At 21.3% G+C, this 19697-nt stretch overlaps 4 protein-coding genes across 5 annotated transcripts; 2 read left to right on the plus strand and 2 right to left on the minus strand.

The window, feature by feature from the left end:
• Positions 1 to 650: 650 nt before the first annotated feature.
• On the plus strand, positions 651 to 2188 carry LOC105364671 (homeobox protein XHOX-7.1'). The gene is made up of 3 exons (XM_011502659.1): positions 651 to 982; positions 1440 to 1707; positions 1942 to 2188. The coding sequence occupies exons 1-3, from the start codon at positions 654 to 656 to the stop codon at positions 2026 to 2028; spliced, it is 684 nt and encodes a 227-aa protein (XP_011500961.1). The 5' UTR covers positions 651 to 653; the 3' UTR covers positions 2029 to 2188.
• Positions 2189 to 2241: 53 nt separating this feature from the next.
• Adss (adenylosuccinate synthetase) lies at positions 2242 to 7165 on the minus strand. Its single transcript, XM_011502662.1, has 6 exons — positions 6965 to 7165; positions 5323 to 5425; positions 4162 to 4525; positions 3640 to 4032; positions 2880 to 3136; positions 2242 to 2534 (listed from the first exon to the last, which is right to left on the minus strand). The coding sequence occupies exons 1-6, from the start codon at positions 7163 to 7165 to the stop codon at positions 2485 to 2487; spliced, it is 1368 nt and encodes a 455-aa protein (XP_011500964.1). The 3' UTR covers positions 2242 to 2484.
• A 5870-nt stretch (positions 7166 to 13035) lies between these two features.
• Positions 13036 to 14623, minus strand: Max (MYC associated factor X). Of its 2 annotated transcripts, none has more exons than XM_011502665.1 (4): positions 14475 to 14623; positions 14311 to 14370; positions 14006 to 14240; positions 13036 to 13588 (listed from the first exon to the last, which is right to left on the minus strand). In XM_011502665.1, exons 1-4 carry the CDS (start codon positions 14511 to 14513, stop codon positions 13407 to 13409), a joined length of 516 nt encoding a protein of 171 aa, XP_011500967.1. In that variant the 5' UTR covers positions 14514 to 14623; the 3' UTR covers positions 13036 to 13406. The 2 variants fall into 2 exon arrangements, with proteins under 2 accessions (XP_011500967.1, XP_011500965.1); XM_011502663.1 differs by having other exon boundaries at positions 13036 to 13606.
• Positions 14624 to 15450: 827 nt separating this feature from the next.
• Positions 15451 to 16825, plus strand: LOC105364831 (uncharacterized protein CG1785). Its single transcript, XM_011502861.1, has 2 exons — positions 15451 to 16196; positions 16277 to 16825. Exons 1-2 carry the CDS (start codon positions 15456 to 15458, stop codon positions 16823 to 16825), a joined length of 1290 nt encoding a protein of 429 aa, XP_011501163.1. The 5' UTR covers positions 15451 to 15455.
• Positions 16826 to 19697: the final 2872 nt, after the last annotated feature.

A 19697-nucleotide genomic window follows, 5' to 3' on the forward strand; every position in this document is an offset into this window, starting at 1 on the left:
CAGAACGTTTGACTTATGTAGTTTTTATATATAATACTTTAATTTTTTATTCATTATTGTCTATATTCTATACATTTGTATTTTACATATGACTATATTTTAAGATAAGATATTAATAAAATTTAGTTAACTGATTTCAAATTAAACATATTAAATATATAATAAAAGCAAAAATTTAGACAAATTTAATAAATATTCCTTCCTCACGATGCAGATTCAATATTTACATATGGGGATGAGATTATTACCGGATTATCCGGAATGCGTCTGACCCCCATGGCTCTTAATTTACGTAAGCTCCAATGCACTGCGGTACATCTGCGAGCTCTTTACAATACATGACGTGACTGCGATGACGAACCGGTATCAATTACATTGTTATTACTGGGGTACGCATGCAAGATGTGGTCAGAAGATAATGAATAATACACTGACAAAAACATGCACGACTGTAAGCAATGGGGAGGGCAGGTAAAACCCACCCAAAGGGAAACTCGCAGCGTGGCGCACAAAATGTAATTTGATAGCTATCATCAAATTCTTGCCGACGCACACTCTGAGCGAGTATGCGGTTAATTTGGATTTGTTAGCTAAATAAATGCATAGAGGCGCGCGCTCAAAACCCAACATGCGCCTGAAAAACTGATCACTCCATGAAACCTTCAGTTGCAAGTCTCGAGATGAACGGAACACAAAGGACGTCATTTTTATATCGCGAATCGAGTGATTTTAGCATTAAAAGAATTCTCTCCAAAAATGTCTTTCCGTCTTCTTACGTGGCCTTCTCTGATCCTAAAACATCTCATTTACTTCCTGAACAAATTTGCATCAGCTTAATCAATCAAAGTAGCGTGCTATATTCTTTGCCGTCTTTAAATGTTCAAAATAAATTCGATTTGTTAAAGAGCTTTTGTCACACGCAGTTATCAAACCCAGAACTTCATATCAATCTACCAATGCCTGACAAAATACTTGTTAAAAGGTTTTTTACCATTCCGTTTACTCTTATTTTATTAATATTGTAATTTTTATATTCCACTTAAAAAAATTTTTAAGATTATTTCTATTCATGACACTATATTAAAATACACGTATGCTATATCAAACAAATGTCTGAAATTGTATAACTAGAATTTATTTATTACAAATACAATGCTTATATCGTAAAAGTGCCTAAGTTCCAAAAATTTGAATGTTCTTTATATCACAAAATAAATAAAACTATATTAATAATTTCAAATTTCGTGTTTACACAATTATTTTAAACTTTAATGGTGGTTATGACATGTTCAAATGTAAGAAAAATACTTCGATTCATATTTAATTTTTCTTATTCTATATTATTTATTTTTATTTGTTTATATTCTTAAAATGTTTGATACTTTTTAAAAAAAAACTTTATTTCTCTTCGAAAATATAAAAATTATGAATTTCTGTAGTAACCAAACAGTTAAACGATTTGCAAAATCAAATTCGGAAAACTTAAATGGCGAACTCTCATGGTTACGGTGCACAAGATTTTGTCCACCGAAATTGCCAAAGTCTAATGCCGGCAAAACATTAAAAAGAAAGCCTGGATCTCATCCAAGAATACCATTTACCAAACATCAACTAAACGTACTAGAAAATAAATACAAAGGAAACGCTTATTTATCAAGAAAGGATGCCTTACACCTGTCAAATATACTAAACCTTCAACAAAATAGAGTATGTAAAATATTTAATACATGAAAAAAAATTTCTTTTCATTAAAATGATTTCATTTTAATAGAGTGTTAAAATTCTATCCTAGAAAAATGTACAATACATATAATTTTTGTCTTAATATAATTAAAATTTCTTTAAAAAATAAGTAATGATATATTATAAATACTTATTTTTCTTTTTAATTAAACCTGGAATTACTTTCTTTATATTAATAATAATAATTATATATTTTAGATAAAAATTTGGTTTCAAAATCGACGTGCTAGAGAAAGAAGAGAATATCGGATCTTACAGCAAACGCAAAATAAAATATCTATGTAATAGTAATTTATGACTTATTACAATATTTATAATTCTAAAGATAATTTAATTTTCGGAACAGAAATTTAATATTTAACATAAATAACAGTATTATACAGAAGTAAGCATGTTATGAAATTTAAATAATTAGTAATTAAAATTTTATAATTAAATATTTATACAACAGTTCAACATCATTATTATAAATGAATACTAAAATAAAACATTTTCTCCAATCGGCTGGCGTCAAATATTTAATATATGCGTCAAGTCATGTTTCTTAATATTAAATTTTTTCACGTTATTCTAGCAAATAAAACTTGAGTCTTGCCAATTATTTTATGTATCTTAAATTGTAAACTGTTTACAATTCGTTATATTATGTGTGCATCAGCCCTATATTAAAGAGCAAGTATTAACAATTAATCTTAATATGTTATAACTAATATAATATTGTCAATCTTTATATGGTGAATGTCAAATAGCTATTATGCTTTCTCGACCAGCACCTACACCTATCCATTTAACTGTAAAATAAAATATTAAACATTAATTCTATACCATGAGCATATACTTAAAAAAATATTGTTTACTACCAATTTTCAGATTCTTTATATAAGTATATTGAAAAATATTTTATAAATTGATTTTTGAAATGTAAATTACCTAAATAAGAGATTTGATGATCTGTAACTTCCTTTAATAAATAATATATATTTTTCATTTAAATATATTTAATATATAGATATACATATTTCAAATATATTTCTTTATTTATCAATAAATTAAATCTTATATCATTTTTTAGTTATAATTTTGACAAAAAAAAATTAGTATTAAAATATATAATATATTTTTTAATTATTAATTACCTGGAATATCCAAATATTCTTCTAATAATTGTACGTATTTTTGCGCGCTTGATGGTAAATTATCAAAAGAACGTACGTGTTCAGTACTAGTCTGCCATCCGTTAAATTCTTCATAAATTGGTTCTACTTTTGCTAAATCTGATGTACTACTGGGAAAATGATCGATTTCTTTACCACTTAAACGGTATCCAACACAAACCTTAATAATTGGTAAAGTATCCAATATATCAAGCTTCGTTAAGCATATTGATGAATACCTAAGAAAATAAAAATAAAGTATTGCAAGAAATTTTATTATATAAAATAATAATTTAAAGTGTTTAAAAATTCTAAATATACATCACACATAAAAAAAATACAATGAAAAAATAATAATAAATCGCTAATGTATCACTTATTTAATTATAGCTTTTGTATAAAATTAGTAATATAAATTGTCTTCGCCTTCTTAATTCAATCTTCAATTATAATTTAATTCTTTATATATTTTTTTTTTTTTTTTGACAATTTATTTAAAATAAGTTACTTCTATATGCAATAGATATTAAGGTTTTAATTTAATAATATTTTTAGTTTTTATTGATACATCGGTACAATATCATTGATATTTACATTGTACAATATTAGAATTACTATTTAATATTTTTTAGTAAAAATATCTTTTTAATTTACTCTATAAATAAAGTATATAAACTATTATTCCTAATAAATTATCAATTTTATACAGTAAAAAAACAATTTTGATAAAAATGTATCTCACCCATTTACAATTGCTGTAAATTTTAATAAAGCTAAATCAAGCCATCCGCAGCGTCTTTTCCTCTTTGTTGTAACACCAAATTCAGCACCTCTTTTTTGTAAAATTTCTCCAGTAGTATCTAATAATTCAGTAGGAAATGGGCCGTCACCAACTCGAGTAGTATAAGCTTTTACTACTGCTATAATTTCTCCAATAACAGATGGTGGAAGTCCAAGGCCTGTACAAACTCCACCAATACTACAATTTGAACTAGTAACGTATGGATACGTTCCAAAGTCTATATCTAAAAGTGCTGCATTAGCACCTTCAACCAAAACTTTCTTTCCATTTTTTACTGATTTATACAAATAGTAAACTGTTTCTTTTACTAGTGGCCTAATACGTTCAGCATATCTGTAAATAAATAAAAATGTCTAATTAAACAAATTTTTAGATTGCATGTTCCTACATCAACATTTATGTAATACATTAATGTGTATAAAATAAATCATTAACTTAATTTAATATTTGATGATTACATACATTTTATAACGATCCAATTCTGCTTTTACATCCACTTTGAGTGCAGGAAAAACTTTTTGATGAGAAGTTACAAGTGATGTGAATTTCTCAGAAAATTTATCATAATCTCCAACAAGATCTCCTATCCTAATTCCAATTCTGGCAGCTTTACTTGCATAAGTAGGGCCAATACCTTTCTTAGTGGTACCTAATGATTGAGTACCTTTCTCAAGTTCCTGTAATTGATCAACCTGTTGATGAAAATCAAATACTAAATGAGCTCTGTCTGAAATAAGAAGACGATCTTTCCATTCCGTAAGACCTTGAGCTTCATTTATTTCAAGTTCCTCAAATAAACCTGGTAAATGAATGACAACACCATTTCCTAGAAATACATGTTATTGTTAAATAATAATTCACTCTGAATTTTTCAATGTATGCTAATAAATTTGAATGTATTTAATATTTAGAGGACTTAAATATATTTTATTAAGTCAATAAAATTATAAGAACATTATAAGGTTAATATGTAAAAGATTCAACATTTTATTTTATATCATACAAATAAAAAATTTATATTATAAATATTTTAAACAATACCTTCAATTATTTACCTTATAATCTCTGTATTAATAATATAAACATTACATTTAAATAAATAGTTCTTCTCTTAATTGTTATATACCTCATTTGAAATTTAATTCCACCAATATATACAAATTTGCAATATGAAAATTAAAAAAATAGAATAATTACAAATAAAGTGTCCATTATAACAAAACTTTTTAAATTACAATAAATTTGAAACAAAACTTAAATAATAAAATCTTATATAGAATCTTACATCATATATATAACCATATATGTTGCATAACAAAATTTTCTAATAAATTCATAAATTATAAATTATTTTAAAATGAAACTGTTACTATTATTTAAATAAATTTATAATTGCTTCTATTACTAAAATTTTTCAAGATAATTAATGCGATTTGTTATTAATTTAACAAATCATTAGCAATTAATTACTTTGCTTACAATATAATTTAATGTCCAGTAAATAAAAAATATATATAGCTGTGATTTTAAAAGTATGAAATATTAATAAAAAATAATAAAAGAAATATTTATCAGAATAAATTAATTTATGAAGTACAATATTGTATTTAAATGAATTGTTACCTATAACAGATTTACATCTAGGATTAATTATTCCACTAGGTAAAAGGTGGAAATGGTATTCAGAACCTTCTACAACTACAGTGTGACCTGCATTATTTCCTCCCTGTGAAAGTAAATTAATATTAACAAGATTCATAGAATCACTAAATATAATGATGAATAATTATTTGATTAATTCTTTTCTGAATTTACAAAATTTATATATTTAGTTGATAATAGACAAATATTTATTTAAATTAAAAAGTAAAAAAGATAATTTTGTGTAATAAAATAATAAAAACTATTTCTTTAGAAAATTATTTAAACGATTCAATATTAAATTAACAAATATTCTAACAAAAAATAATATTCAAAATAATCATTTAAAAGATTATTTATATAATTTTGTTTATAAAAGTATTTATTAATTGAAATATATTGCTATGATCACAAAAAAATTTTTGTTGATTACTTTATAAATCAAAATTGAAGAAATAATTACTTGAAATATTAATTAATAATATCAACTATTCGTTTCAAGTTATATTAAGATTCACCAACTTCCTTGATAATATCAAATTATATATATCTTTATTTTCTTGTAACAAATATAATAGTACAAATTGTCTTTTAAAAACAAATATATCTGTATTCATAAATTAAAACAATTATTAATTGAATAATTATTTAGCAATAGTAACATAGATTCTGACATCTTGATATTAAATCATGTCACATAAATATAGATTTATTTTTAATAATAAGTATACAGCTATAAAATATTATATTATATTATTCACAAAGTATATAAGTATACGAAAAATTAATTTATAAAAAAACTTGCTTATAAATAATTCAATTTTGTGATTTGTTAGTTTGTAAAATATATAATTTTAAATATTCTCAACCATTAACTTCCTAAGAAATTTTATATCAGTAGTAATTTAATAACAATAATACAATAAGCAATTTTAAATATTGTTTTACAAGCTTTTTTAACTTTTAGTATTTAAAATTTTCCAAATTATTATTTCCAATGAAATAATTTTATTTATGACCATTAGCTTTTAATGTTAGAGTAATAACATATATTTTTAATATATATATTTCATAATTATTCGTACATTAAAACTTTTATTTAATATAATAATACTATAATATAAAGATTTAATGAATCTAAGTTTAATATTTTGCAGAAATATTTATTAACAATTGAAAAATTAATAAAATTAACTAAAGACGTTATCAGTTATATGAAACAAGTACAGAAGCACTGATATAAATTATTCAACAATTATCATTAATGATATATCTTTGCATACCCCTGAGCTATGCACTTAAAGGCCTTGCTCAAGATCTTCAGATTTCTATGATAGTTTCCAATTGTAACAACTGCATTTAGAAAAATTGAATCACTTAATACAAAATTTACTGAAACCAAATCTTTAAACTTCACCATTAACACGTGTACAGTGGCTCTAAAAAGGAAATATGTAATGAACAATATATAAATAGAAACTGTGCTCTGTCTTTTTCTTAAAAAAAATAAGGACACGCGTTTATTCCAATATTAGAACAAAATTAAAAAAAAAAAATCAATATCCTATATTTGTGTAATTTATCAGCAGATAAGGAGGAAATAAAACACTACATTTAAACATACCTGACACCTGCAGACAATATCGGCATCAGTGGCCAACATGTCGACAACTTTTCCTTTACCTTCATCTCCCCACTGAGCACCCAGGATAACCGTAACTTTTGTTTTTGGCTGAGCAAGGCCAACTGAAGAAACTCGAGGTTTCTTTCTAACTGAAACGACATTACCATTGTCTCCGTTGGTTTGCACAATGCATGTCGCCATATCTTGAATTACCAACGTTGCTGGCTTACCGAAAATTATATTCTAAACCACGAATTCCACAAGTTAAGCCTTTTTTGTCTGTAACAAATACTAGATAATTGTTTTTCCCGCCTTATTTTTGATAAAGTGCAAGATTTGCTCAACCAAACCACGAATATCCTTTTATTTAATACGAAACTCAAAACGTAATTGACTATCAACTCACTATACTGAAATACAGAAATACGATTTGCAAAACAGAATAGACTACCATTAACTGGACTATAATGCACTATACAGAATTCAACGAATAACCAAGCGATAAATGATGAATTTTTATTTCAATGATAAAAATTCAAGAATAAAAATTGAGAAATTCCAAATGACAACTATATTTGCGTTCATCCAACTCTATAACTTTAATAACTCCTCTTTCCAAACAAGTTTAATTCTATTACTTCCTCTCTTCTCATTAAGCCAATAATCTTTTTACCTACAAGACCGCACATCATCCACTAATACTTTTCCTCTCTCAATTCTAATCATATAACCGTGGAATATCAAGAAAAATTCAAGAGCGGGCCATTTAAATTTTAATCCTAAAAATAGAAGTTAATGTTATTAAAACTTACATTATTATTAAACATAATAGTTTAAATTATAAATGACTATAAATTTCACTGTATATAATTTTACTGCATATAAATATACAAAATATTAAATATCTGTTGTTCAAAGTTAGGATTTTTCCATATTTTTGTTAAAATTCTTGTAATAATAAATTCATTAACATTTAACTAATATATAACTATAAAATAAACTTTCTTAAAATTACATTTTATTAGTTATTCTTTAATAAGAAATTTTTTTTAATATTTATTTGTAATTACTTTTGTTTTAGTTATTAACCAACAAAACAATATGATTAGCATTAATTAAATAAATATAAATATACAAAATTTAATATAAAATAATATAAATAAAATATATAAATATAAAATAAATAAAATATAAATAAAAATAAATATAAAAAATGAATTATTTCAACTTTAATTATGAAAATTAAATAATTATTATGTGAATAACGATAAATACATATGTATACTTATCAAACTGTTAGTTTAAAAAAATTTTAAATTCCATTCCACAGATTTAATTTAAGGTTCCATCAATTAGCTTGAATCTTCACTTGTGCCAGTGTCCAATGATTGATATTGGATATTATGTAACCACCAATTTCTTAATTATATTTAATTTCTGTTAGCACATATAAACAACGAGGAACGTGGAACATATATTTAAAAATGGATTAAGAATATATACATCGTATAACTATTATCGGGTATCGCATATCTTAGGAACTATAATAGTAAATGCGGAGTTATATACAAACTGAGAATATTAAGTAAAAACGAATAAGGTATTGATTATATACTATATTATAAGAATATTTTTTTGTATTTCATTATTGACATATGTTTTTTTAAAAATTAAAAAAAATGTATATGTTTGCAAAAACATTTATTACGAATATATATATTTTTCCTTTTACATTAAACTAACATAAATAATAATTGATTTTCAACAACTCATTAACAATTTAAATATAAATACAGTTAATTATATGTACATGTATAGTATATAGAAAAACATTAAGACATTAAACAAATGCAGTATAATTTAATCTATATTTTTCACTTTTGAACGAATTGAAAATATAAATTGTTTCTAAATGATTACATAAAATACATTTGAAATTATGTTTCTCCTTCTCCCTTTCCTGATTTCTACAATAGTACAATAATGGTTGCTTCACAAAAGAAAACAAACTGTTTAAATTCAATAATAATTTGCAATGTGATAGCCATCAACTACATTATATATTTTGACACATTGTTAATTGTTACGTAACAAATTTCTTTCGTTAAAAATATTATTTTCAATAAAATTTGTAAAAGTTTTGCGTTATTTTAATGAAAAACTAAAAAAATTTTAATGAATTCTTTAAATAATTTTATAGAATTTAAATTGTAAAAGAATAAGATAGTGATTATTAATTATAAATTTTTTATATTTAGTTATTTTATCATCGATTTACGATAATATACGATAATAATTGATATCAAATACCATTTCTAATTTGAAAACAATAATAATCATTTAAAAATGAATAAATTTATTATATCTTGGAAGAACTTGTCATTATTAGTTTTTTATCCCTAAAAAAAATTTTAAATTAATGCCCTTTTGAGGATTGCCCTTCTGATGATAATGATAAATTATGATTTTCGATTCCGTGTATCATTAATCAATAAAGAATTAAAAATTTTAAAAGTAATGCTAATAATAGAAATTTTTTTAAATATTTTAATGTAATATTATGTTCTACATTAAATATTTTCAAATCTACTAGCAAGATATTATAAAACTATAACAATAAAAATACCAGAATTTACATGCTATTTATTTTTTATCTAATTTATAAACAATTAAACGGGAAAGTTAAGTATTTAAAAACAAAGTTAATTTAAACATGATTTAATTGCGATATATAAGTATGATTAATAACTTTGCTTAAAAACATAATACTTCGTCTTAATTAAGGAAATATTCTAAAAAAATACTGTATAAATTTTTAATAACATTTTACACAAATTATGAAATGTATTAAATATAGCATATATTTGATGTACTTTTTGATGTAAATTTTAAAACTAAATTTAATTGAAATTGAACTTTTGTATTTCTAAATAGATATTATTTAATGTATAAGAATTAAAAACTTTAATTAAAGTATATTAATGCATATTTTATAAATTACTTCATTTTTAATGATTATATTGAGTATATTTTTTTATTTATTTTATTTAATAAGTAAAATTTACCAAACTTCAATTATCTGTATTGCTTTAACGAATTAAAAAAAAATTCATCTTGATATTCTGGATTTATATGTAAATAATACTGTTTTTAAAATTTCATATTTTATTAAAAGTTTAAAATTCTTTTATAAATACATTAATCATTCTAATAATTAACCATATGTATTCTCTAAATTAATTCTATCATATATAATCAAATACTCATATAATTAAATTTATAACAATATTTGTATTCTTATAGTACTTAATTAATTTTTTAATAGTCTATTTATAATATGTATTTTAAAACAATACATTGATAAAATATATTAAAATATGTTAATATTAATATATATTTTATATAAAGCATAAGTTAATATAATTACTGTCTTTTATTTTTAAATGCAGTTTCTTTAATCAATGGATTTATTCATTTATAAAAATAATTTATTATCAAACGAATATAATTTTTTACAATTTTATTACTACATTATCTTACTTTCTTGAATATTATGATGATTATGCCACTGAAGAGTAGACTAATTCAGCTAGGATCTAATAACCTATAATTTATAAGTTTACAGAATCTCGTATTGGAGCACAAAATTTATTATTTAGTATATTAAATTTATTTTTTATATACTTTATATACTTAAATCGATAATAGATTATTTTATCTAGATTATAATGATTAATGCATGTATTATGTACATATTATGTCAAGATTATGTTTATAAATTTACAAGTATTATCTTTAACATTTATTTCCGTATGAAATCTAACTATTCAATTAATGAAATTCTAGATTATAAATACTTTAAATATTAATAAAGTAAATTTAATACTTATATTTTTTCTTTTGTTAATAATTACATTTTTGCATATTTTATTAATATTTATAGAGAAGATACAAAATCAATAAAAATGTTTAAACTTTATTACAAATCTTAGTTTTAAGATACATTATATATTTTTTTATTGTATTTATTAAATATTTAATATTACTGTACATCACATACATTTTTATTATATCAATAATAAAAACATTTTATCAATAGAGTAAATTATATATAATTTAAAATATAATTTTTCAACTAAAAAAGAATATTCAGGAAAAAATATAATTAAAATGATAAACTTCTTTAATTAGGAAATAAAAATAATTCTTTTTAATAAATTTTTAAAATTTATATCCTGTATGAGTTTAAATTAAAGAAATACATAATATTTTATACTAACAATAATAAAAAAAATTTTAATGTTAAACAAAAAATTTAATTATTTTCAATGTGGCTACTTATTTAAAAAATTCATTTTTGTCATATCCTTAATTTTATAAAAGGCTTTTTTTTATGATAGATGTTTTCAACTATAGAACAAGTTAAAAATATAATATAATGAATACAAACAAAACAATTGAAATGAGGAAATGAACCAAAATTAAAATATAAAATAGTATTTAACCATCAAACAAATACATATTATATTTAATAATTATTTATAAATACAGATTTATGAATTCATATTGTGAAATATTGTATAATCACTTTTTACAATTTCAAATATACAATAGTTAAAAATGGATTAAAATGAGGTTTAATACTCAAGAATTTTTTATTTCATAAGGCATTGATTAAAAATTTTTATTTTGAATGTAATCCTTATGTTTTATAAATTATTTAAAGATCTTACTGAATTTATCGATAAACTATACCAATAGTTAATTAAAATTACATGATAGTTAAATTATTTTTAATTTAAACAACGAAAAAATGGTCAAACATTTTCAATTATGATTTCTGTTCTCTTTAATTCTAGATTTATTTTAATTTTAGATTTATTTCTATTATTTATTATATATATAATATATGCTCAATGCAACTTCTATACGAGGCGTTTATAGTCAAAACAATAGTTTTATATTCTTACACAACAAAATATTAGTTTTGTTAGAAAACTTGTCAATCACTTATGACTTATTTGTGAGTAATATTATGGACTAAATTATGAAGTACTTGTTAATATTGGTTGATTATTGTTAAATTGTCTGTTTTTAAGAGTATTATTAATATATATTTTTTAATATATAATCAAATAACCTATTTTTAGTTCTTGGTATTATTTTTATAGTAAATATGTAAATTATACCAGCGTATAATCCTTGTGGCCCTTTAAGTTTGATTCAGTGTTGATCTTTCAAACTATTAAATATTTATACATATAAAATAGACAATTCCATATGCATTTTATAAAAACTAAAGAGTTCATAATTGCAATATCATCATAATTATACTATAATTTTAACTATTGAAATTATACATAAAAATTAATTTCATTTTATTATATTTTTGTATAATAGAATTTAAATGACTAAAATAATTATTTTACCAAGATTTGTTGTTAACAGATATTTTTAATATGTAACTGGATATTCATATTTTTTCAATTAGAATTAACAAAAATATTCAATTAAATTATTTAAAAATAATTATTATGTTGATGGTTATATTATAATTATCGAAAGAATTATAATACCAAAAAGTTACTTGTTCGTAAATAGAAATCATTGGAATTTATTAAAAAATTTTATATGTAAGTTTAATATTTGGATATAATTTTTTTTATATTTATGAAAATTATAAAAATTATAGAAAAATATAATTTAAGTCTTCAACACAACATTCAATTTCTATTGAAATTCAATTCAATGTTAAAAATAATTTTTTTTAAATTTTTATTGAAAATAAAATTGATTTTTTTTTCATTGACAATATTAAAGAAATACAAAAATTAAAAATGATGTAATATCATATTTTTTTAAATTTTCATTATTTTCTATTAAAATTTGGATTTTAATTGATGATAATTATTGTTATATACAAAAAAAACAATACTATTCGATATTATATAATTTAGAATGTTTTTAAAAACATTAAAAAAACACTGTTATGATAAAATAATGAATATATTTTTTATAATATAAACAATTTTTAATTTGAATATAATAAAGTTAAATTATTACGATAAATTTTTTATTACCTAAGTCGCTTTTTTCATAGAAGAATGCACAGGTACTACACATCAGATAAACAATTAATATCTGATGATTACACAATTCATGTTTATTTGCTAAATCAACATGAAATCTATTTTACTCATAAAAAGTGAAAACTAATACTTAGTATTTACTAGGACTTATAAACAATTTGGTATAACTTATTTGACATTTTTCATATTGATAATGAATCTAGCATTCGTTTAATTTAAATAAGTACCTACCTTACATTCATTTACATGATATACGTATGTTAATATTACTTACAATGAGTTGATCAATTTAGGAAAATAATGTTTCAAGTCAAATACACAAAACAAAATTTGTGTACCAGATCGCTAGTTAATCAATGATGTAGACCTGCAACTTTTAATTTCTTCGGATGACGTATAGTTCTTCCAGTTTCACTATCTGATGATTCTGATTCTGAATCATTATAATTTCCAATTCCCATAGAATCAGATTTGGAAACTTCACAAGATTCAGCAGCAAAGTGTCCGGTAATTTTTGCTTTCTCTAAAGTGCGTACTTTGTGAAAAAAAGAATCTAACATAAGTAATTAATAAATATATAGAAAAAATAAAATATTGTATAGCAAGCTGTGTAATATGGAATTTTATAGTTCAATATAATCAAATTATACTTTAATTAGCAAATTATCAATATTTTATTTTTCAATATAAATATAATTTAATATATCAAAATAATTCATTGATTTAACTTAGTATGTATATATATATATATATATATATAAATAGAAAAAAGTAAGATGTACTTTAACAAAATAAACATGTTATGATTTATATAGTAAGAAATACCTCAAAATAATAATAATGTAAATGTAACCAAACACATATAATAAGATTATCCATAAATAATTATATTTTCTTTATATTAAAATATTAAAAATCCTTATGCACAGCTACCATATAATTAATAAATTACTTTGTGATTCTAGAAGGTTATTTTGACGTTTCAAATCATCAATATCTTGTTGATGAGAAGTATTCTTTCGGCGCATAAACTGTATATATTCAGCTGCTTTCTTAAGAATTTGTGCTCTACTTGCAACTTTTTCGCCTTGCAGTGAAGGTACCGAGTCTCGTAAACTTGAGAAACTGTCCTTAATGTGGTCTCTGCGTTTCCTTTCAAGAGCATTATGGTGAGCTCGTTTTTCAGCCTGTAAATAAGAATTTGTCTGAAAACTGATTTTTAATTTATTATATAAAAATAAATAACATAATAAATACCTGCGAGAAGTATTGTTGATTATTAGAATGCCTTTGCCTTGAATCGGAATCGTCACCCTCCTATTAACAGATAAACAAACACCAACATTATTTTATAGTTACTATAATTCTTACTATTAATTATATTTCAATCTCACACTATTTTATTTAAAAAATTAACTTACATCACTCTCGATATCAATGTCCCGATCATCATCACTCATTCTCAAAAATTTTAAATGGAATAATATTAAAATTATTGATATATTATCAACCTTCACCTTTATCCAAAATGTCTAAACACTCTTACAATGTTGTCAAGTAATAATCACAAGGGACGCCATATTGTATTATTGGATTTACACATTAGTATCCAAATTCAAAAAATAAAATTTTTTCTATTAATATCTTATACTAAATTATTTTATTTGATACAAATTTAACATATTTTATACGTAATATATAATTTACTAACTTATTTTAGTTATTTAATATATTTATGTAAAATCACTATGATTATTTTATTTTAAATTGTAAAAATGAATATACATATTTTTACATATGCCCATAACAACATTTAATTTGTTTTTGCATTATAAAAATTTTATTACAAAATTCGTTATTTTAACGAATAATTAATACATCAGTATATACAGAATCTGCATTTAAAATATAAATTCCATAGTGCCGATATAAGTAAAATTTTTACCTAAAAAATATATTATAAAATATATTATATTATATTATAAAATTATTTCACTTCTGAATATACTTTATAAAAAATAGAAAAATAGAAACATGACAACACTGCTACTCCTAATACTATTAAAATCCCTAGCTTCTGTCTTATATAGAGTACCAATATTTGTACAAAAATTAATACCAGAGATAAAAAAAGTGAAAAAAATCTTTGGAATGAAAAAGAATATAGTCATATTTGTCAAATAACCTAACTTTTATTTCATATTTAGAAAACTATTTTGATTATTCGGTAAGTAATTTCAAATATTGTTAAAAAATATTTTTTATTGGATAATATAAAAAAAAATTTAACCAAAAAAGAATTTTTAGTATTATTATCATTTATAGTATATATAATCATTCCCAATTCTTTTTATTGTAGATTGTTCTGAAAAAATTAAACAAAACTTGTTAATTTTTATAAAATGTTGGATTCAGTATGTAAAAAACATAAAAGGTCAAAAAAAACAAAAAAATCTTGGAGAAAACATGCAGATATAAAAGATGTTGATAATTTTCTAGATAATTTAAGATTAGAAGAAAGATTAGGGAACCTATTTTCTCATAAAAAAAATGAGGAATTATTTACTGTTGACAAAAACAGAAACACTTATAATCCTATTAAAAATAATAATTTAACTAAATCACAATATAGGGAGTTATTAAACAATTTAGAACCAAATTGTTTTGCTATTTTAAAATCATTTACAGCAGTTCCAGATCCGATTGTAAAAAGAAACTGTGTTAAAACTAAAGAGAAAAAGAAAAATTATATATTCAAGCAATTAAAGAATCAGTTGAATTTAAAAGATAAAATATTAATACAAAATGAATTATCAATTCAAATAAATAAACCCAAGAGGGATGAATTTAATATTGATATTTGGAAAGAAAAATCTATTGAATTTGATTTTAAAAATGGATGGCTTAATAATAATACCAGAAAACACTTATTAAGAAATTCAGGTGAAAGGCAAAAAAGAATACCAATTTCATTATACAAGAAATCTCTTTTGCCTTCAATTATTATGCCACATCCTGGTACTTCTTATAATCCATCCTACATTGACCATAAAAATTTACTTCTTCAAATAGCAATGGAAGAAATGAAATTAATAAAAGAAGAGAAACATTTAAGTAGAGTAACAAAAAAAGTGTTTCATAAGGTAATTAATTTTTATATATAAAAAGTTTATTTTTAATTATAACTAATCTATTCCATTATAATTTTTAAAATATATTAAAGCAAACAAATGATAATGATTTGAGTGAAATGTCTGAAGGACTATGTATTGATAAGGGGAAAAATTATATTACACATAATGAAAACAGTGAGCAAAATATTCAATCTATTAATAATCTTATAAATAATGAAGATAGTGAGCAAAATATTCAATCTATTAATAATCCTATAAAAAATTCAAAAAAATCTTTAATACAACGCCGTAGACAAAAAGAACAACAAAACTTACAACAACAACAGTTAAAACAAAAGGTTGAAAAGAAAAAAATAGTAGATATTTATCATCTTAATAATTTAAAAAATCAGATTATTAAAACTAAAAAAAAAGAAAAATTCTTACATGAAAAAAGATTAAAAATGAAAGCTAAAAGACAACTTGAGCCAAAGATATTAAGTAAAAACAAGTTTGAACCTTTAGAACAAGAATTTCAAATAGAACAAGAATTGTCAGGCAATTTATGGTGTACTCAACCTATCGGTAGCTTATTAAAAGAAAGATATAAATCTCTTCAACAAAGAAATATTATTGCTCCTGGTAGACTTGTATTGTAAGTATTAATTAGATATGAAAATAATAAATTAATAACTTATTTTAACCTCTTATATTAAATTTCAGAAAACAAAATAAAGCTAAAGTTAAAAAATTTATGAAACCTGATCACAAAATAAATTTGGAAGATTCTACAAAATAAGTATATATACATGTGATAATGGTATCGAATTTTAAATAAAAATAATTTATAATTAAAATTATTTTTAATCTAAATAATCCTCATATTTATCTTCTAAATCATATCCTAATTCACCTTCCTCATTTTCTGATATAATATCTATTATTGTTTCTATATTCTTTTGGTTAGTGTAATTTATAGTTTCTCTTCTGCTTATATAACTTTGGCTTGTAGTTGTATTGTGACCAAAAGTACTAATACTACCAATGTCATGTGAAGTCTTTTGACTTAAAAACGAACCATCAGGCTTAAACAAAAAGAAAAAATATATACATACTATTAAATAATAGTAAATTTTATAAAATTAAAAAAAATAAAATAGAAATTTCATTAGTACTTCAATCAAATTTTCTGATAACTTATCAAATTGTTTAAAAATTGAGGAAGCACTATTTGTTAATGCAGAATAAGTCTTATCAGTTTTTTCATTAATTTTATCTAGTTGAATGTGTGTAGGTTCAAAATTTAAATCACCAGTAGCATAAATATTTGTAACATCTACTACAGTTTCAACACTGTAAATAAAAATTTTAAATTATAATGTTATTTAATATTATTCTATTCTTAGTGATGTTATTAAGTGTATATTAATAATGCAAAAAGTTCATTTTATTATTATAGTTTACTTCAAATATCGTAATTTAAAATCTTTAGAAATACTTACGATTCTGAGTGAAAAATCCATTTCTTCGAATTACAGTTTTCAATTAGATTCAGTAAATAAAATGAAAAAGTTTCCAAGTTTAGTTTTCTAAAATCTTCAACATTGTCTGAAGTAATCTATAAATTTTATATTTATTGTAAATATTTTCTTTTTAATTATGTGCATAGTATAAAAATACTTATGTATATTTATATGATTTTATAAAAACAAATAGATTATCTAATAGTAAACTAGTTAGACAGCATTCTTTTACCATATTCAAAATATATTATATACAATCAAATGTTTTTATTTGATATTACTTTCTCAATGTTAATTGAATATTTATTTTATTAATAATCAGTGCTGAAATAAAATTGAGTTACAAATGAATTTATTACAAATGAGTTCAAAGATTTTTGGTCTTATACAAAATGATTTAGTTCAAAATCAAATTATATATTATTTATCTAAAACGTTTACATAATCTATATATAAGTTAACTATAATTTTAAAAAAATATTAATTACCAAAAGAGTAGAATTTATATAATTTTTTAAATTATGTAATGCATTTACAAGATTTTTTAAAGTAAATAATATTTTGAATTTTAAAATATTTGTTAATCCAAGTTTAATTATTTCTTGGTGAAGTATAACTTCCAATCTTCTACAAAAATCCCAATTGTAATATACAGAATGTTGTAAATCTTCTAACTGTTTTAAGTACGTGTTTTCATAATTATCAGGTGTTTTAAATGATTTACACAATACTTCTTTTACTATAGAATATGTACTCCTCAGTTTTTTCAACAATAAATTTTGTATTTTTGAAGTAATTATTTGACATTTTGTGGTATTTTTATTTTCTTTAATTTTTTGTTTAGATTCCTTTGTATGATTTCTATGGCATTCAATTAATATTTATGTCTTTATATTATATATGATAATATATTAAAATGTTAAAAATTTACAAATTTCTTTAAATAATTTCATGTCTAAAATATCCAGAAAATTTAATTTACAAAAATTATAAGGTATTAAATAGAATCGGTTAGTTAATATATATAAAATATTATTTGTATAAAAAAATTAAAATTTTAAAAGTAAATCTTAATCTTTTATAAAAATCCACTTATTATATATGTTTTGTAATAAAAATAGATTTTTTTATATTATATATATAATGAACATAAAATGTGTCATATATAAAAAAGATGATATAAGTATGAATTAACAAATTTTAATTGGTAACTAATAATTTAAAATTAAATAATCATTTTATATCTATAAAATATATATTACATACTTATGAATTAATATTTTCTCTACCATATTATTATGATCATTTTGTAATTGAAATAATTCATTTTTAAGAACAATATTTTCCTTCAATAGTCGTTGTATAGTTTGAGGTATGGCAAATTTTAATTCAAATTGAAATGTATTAGATAAATTTAATATTTTTTTGTAAGTTTTTTTTTTCAAACTAAAACATAATATATAATAAAATTATTTTTATATAAATATAAATATAAATAACATGAAGGTTATATTTTCAATATCTACACAACTTTTCATTATGAAATTTTAATTTGTATTCTATATCATTTAATATTTCCTGCATATATTTTTCCTCTTGGTAAATAGATTGATTTTTTTTATTATACTTTGATCTTAAATTTTCATCTGTCAATTTAAAATCTTCTATCGTATTGATTTTAGCATCTAAATTGAAGCAAATTTTATATTGTATTGTATTAAATTACAATATAATTAAAAGAATTATACTTAAGTTTTACATTTAAAAAATATCAAAATAATATATTAATAAGGATATTTATATTCAAATTTATATTAAAATAAAACAGCAGTTTTATTAAATTTTACAATTTACTTAATTCTTTGATTTGTGTATAAAGTTCGACTCGTCTATTTTGGAAATTTTCTGTTAAATGTTTTACTTTCTTGTAGTGATCAAATTTATGCTTTTGTCGAAATGTTTCCAGCTTAGCAAATTTTTTTTTATTTTCATGTATTTTGTTAATTTC

This window comes from Ceratosolen solmsi, unplaced genomic scaffold (genome assembly GCF_000503995.2).
Source record: "Ceratosolen solmsi marchali unplaced genomic scaffold, CerSol_1.0 scaffold15, whole genome shotgun sequence".
Lineage (NCBI taxonomy): Eukaryota > Metazoa > Arthropoda > Insecta > Hymenoptera > Agaonidae > Ceratosolen > Ceratosolen solmsi.

Bases quoted from the DNA above. Each gene is read 5' to 3' on its own strand.
- LOC105364831 (XM_011502861.1), top strand. From the start codon at position 15,456: ATGTTGGATTCAGTATGTAAAAAACATAAAAGGTCAAAAAAAACAAAA. The intron at 16,197-16,276 runs GTAATTAATTTT...AATATATTAAAG, and splicing joins CAAAAAAAGTGTTTCATAAG to CAAACAAATGATAATGATTT.
- Adss (XM_011502662.1), bottom strand. From the start codon at position 7,165: ATGGCGACATGCATTGTGCAAACCAACGGAGACAATGGTAATGTCGTT. The intron at 4,033-4,161 runs GTATGTAATCAT...ATTTATTTACAG, and splicing joins GAATTGGATCGTTATAAAAT to ATATGCTGAACGTATTAGGC. The intron at 3,137-3,639 runs GTGAGATACATT...TTATTTTCTTAG, and splicing joins TTTACAGCAATTGTAAATGG to GTATTCATCAATATGCTTAA.
- Max (XM_011502663.1), bottom strand. From the start codon at position 14,513: ATGAGTGATGATGATCGGGACATTGATATCGAGAGTGAT. The intron at 14,371-14,474 runs GTAAGTTAATTT...ATCTGTTAATAG, and splicing joins ACATTGATATCGAGAGTGAT to GAGGGTGACGATTCCGATTC. The intron at 14,241-14,310 runs GTATTTATTATG...TCTTATTTACAG, and splicing joins ATCAACAATACTTCTCGCAG to GCTGAAAAACGAGCTCACCA.
- LOC105364671 (XM_011502659.1), top strand. From the start codon at position 654: ATGAAACCTTCAGTTGCAAGTCTCGAGATGAACGGAACACAAAGGACG. The intron at 983-1,439 runs GTTTTTTACCAT...GAATTTCTGTAG, and splicing joins GACAAAATACTTGTTAAAAG to TAACCAAACAGTTAAACGAT. The intron at 1,708-1,941 runs GTATGTAAAATA...TATATATTTTAG, and splicing joins TAAACCTTCAACAAAATAGA to ATAAAAATTTGGTTTCAAAA.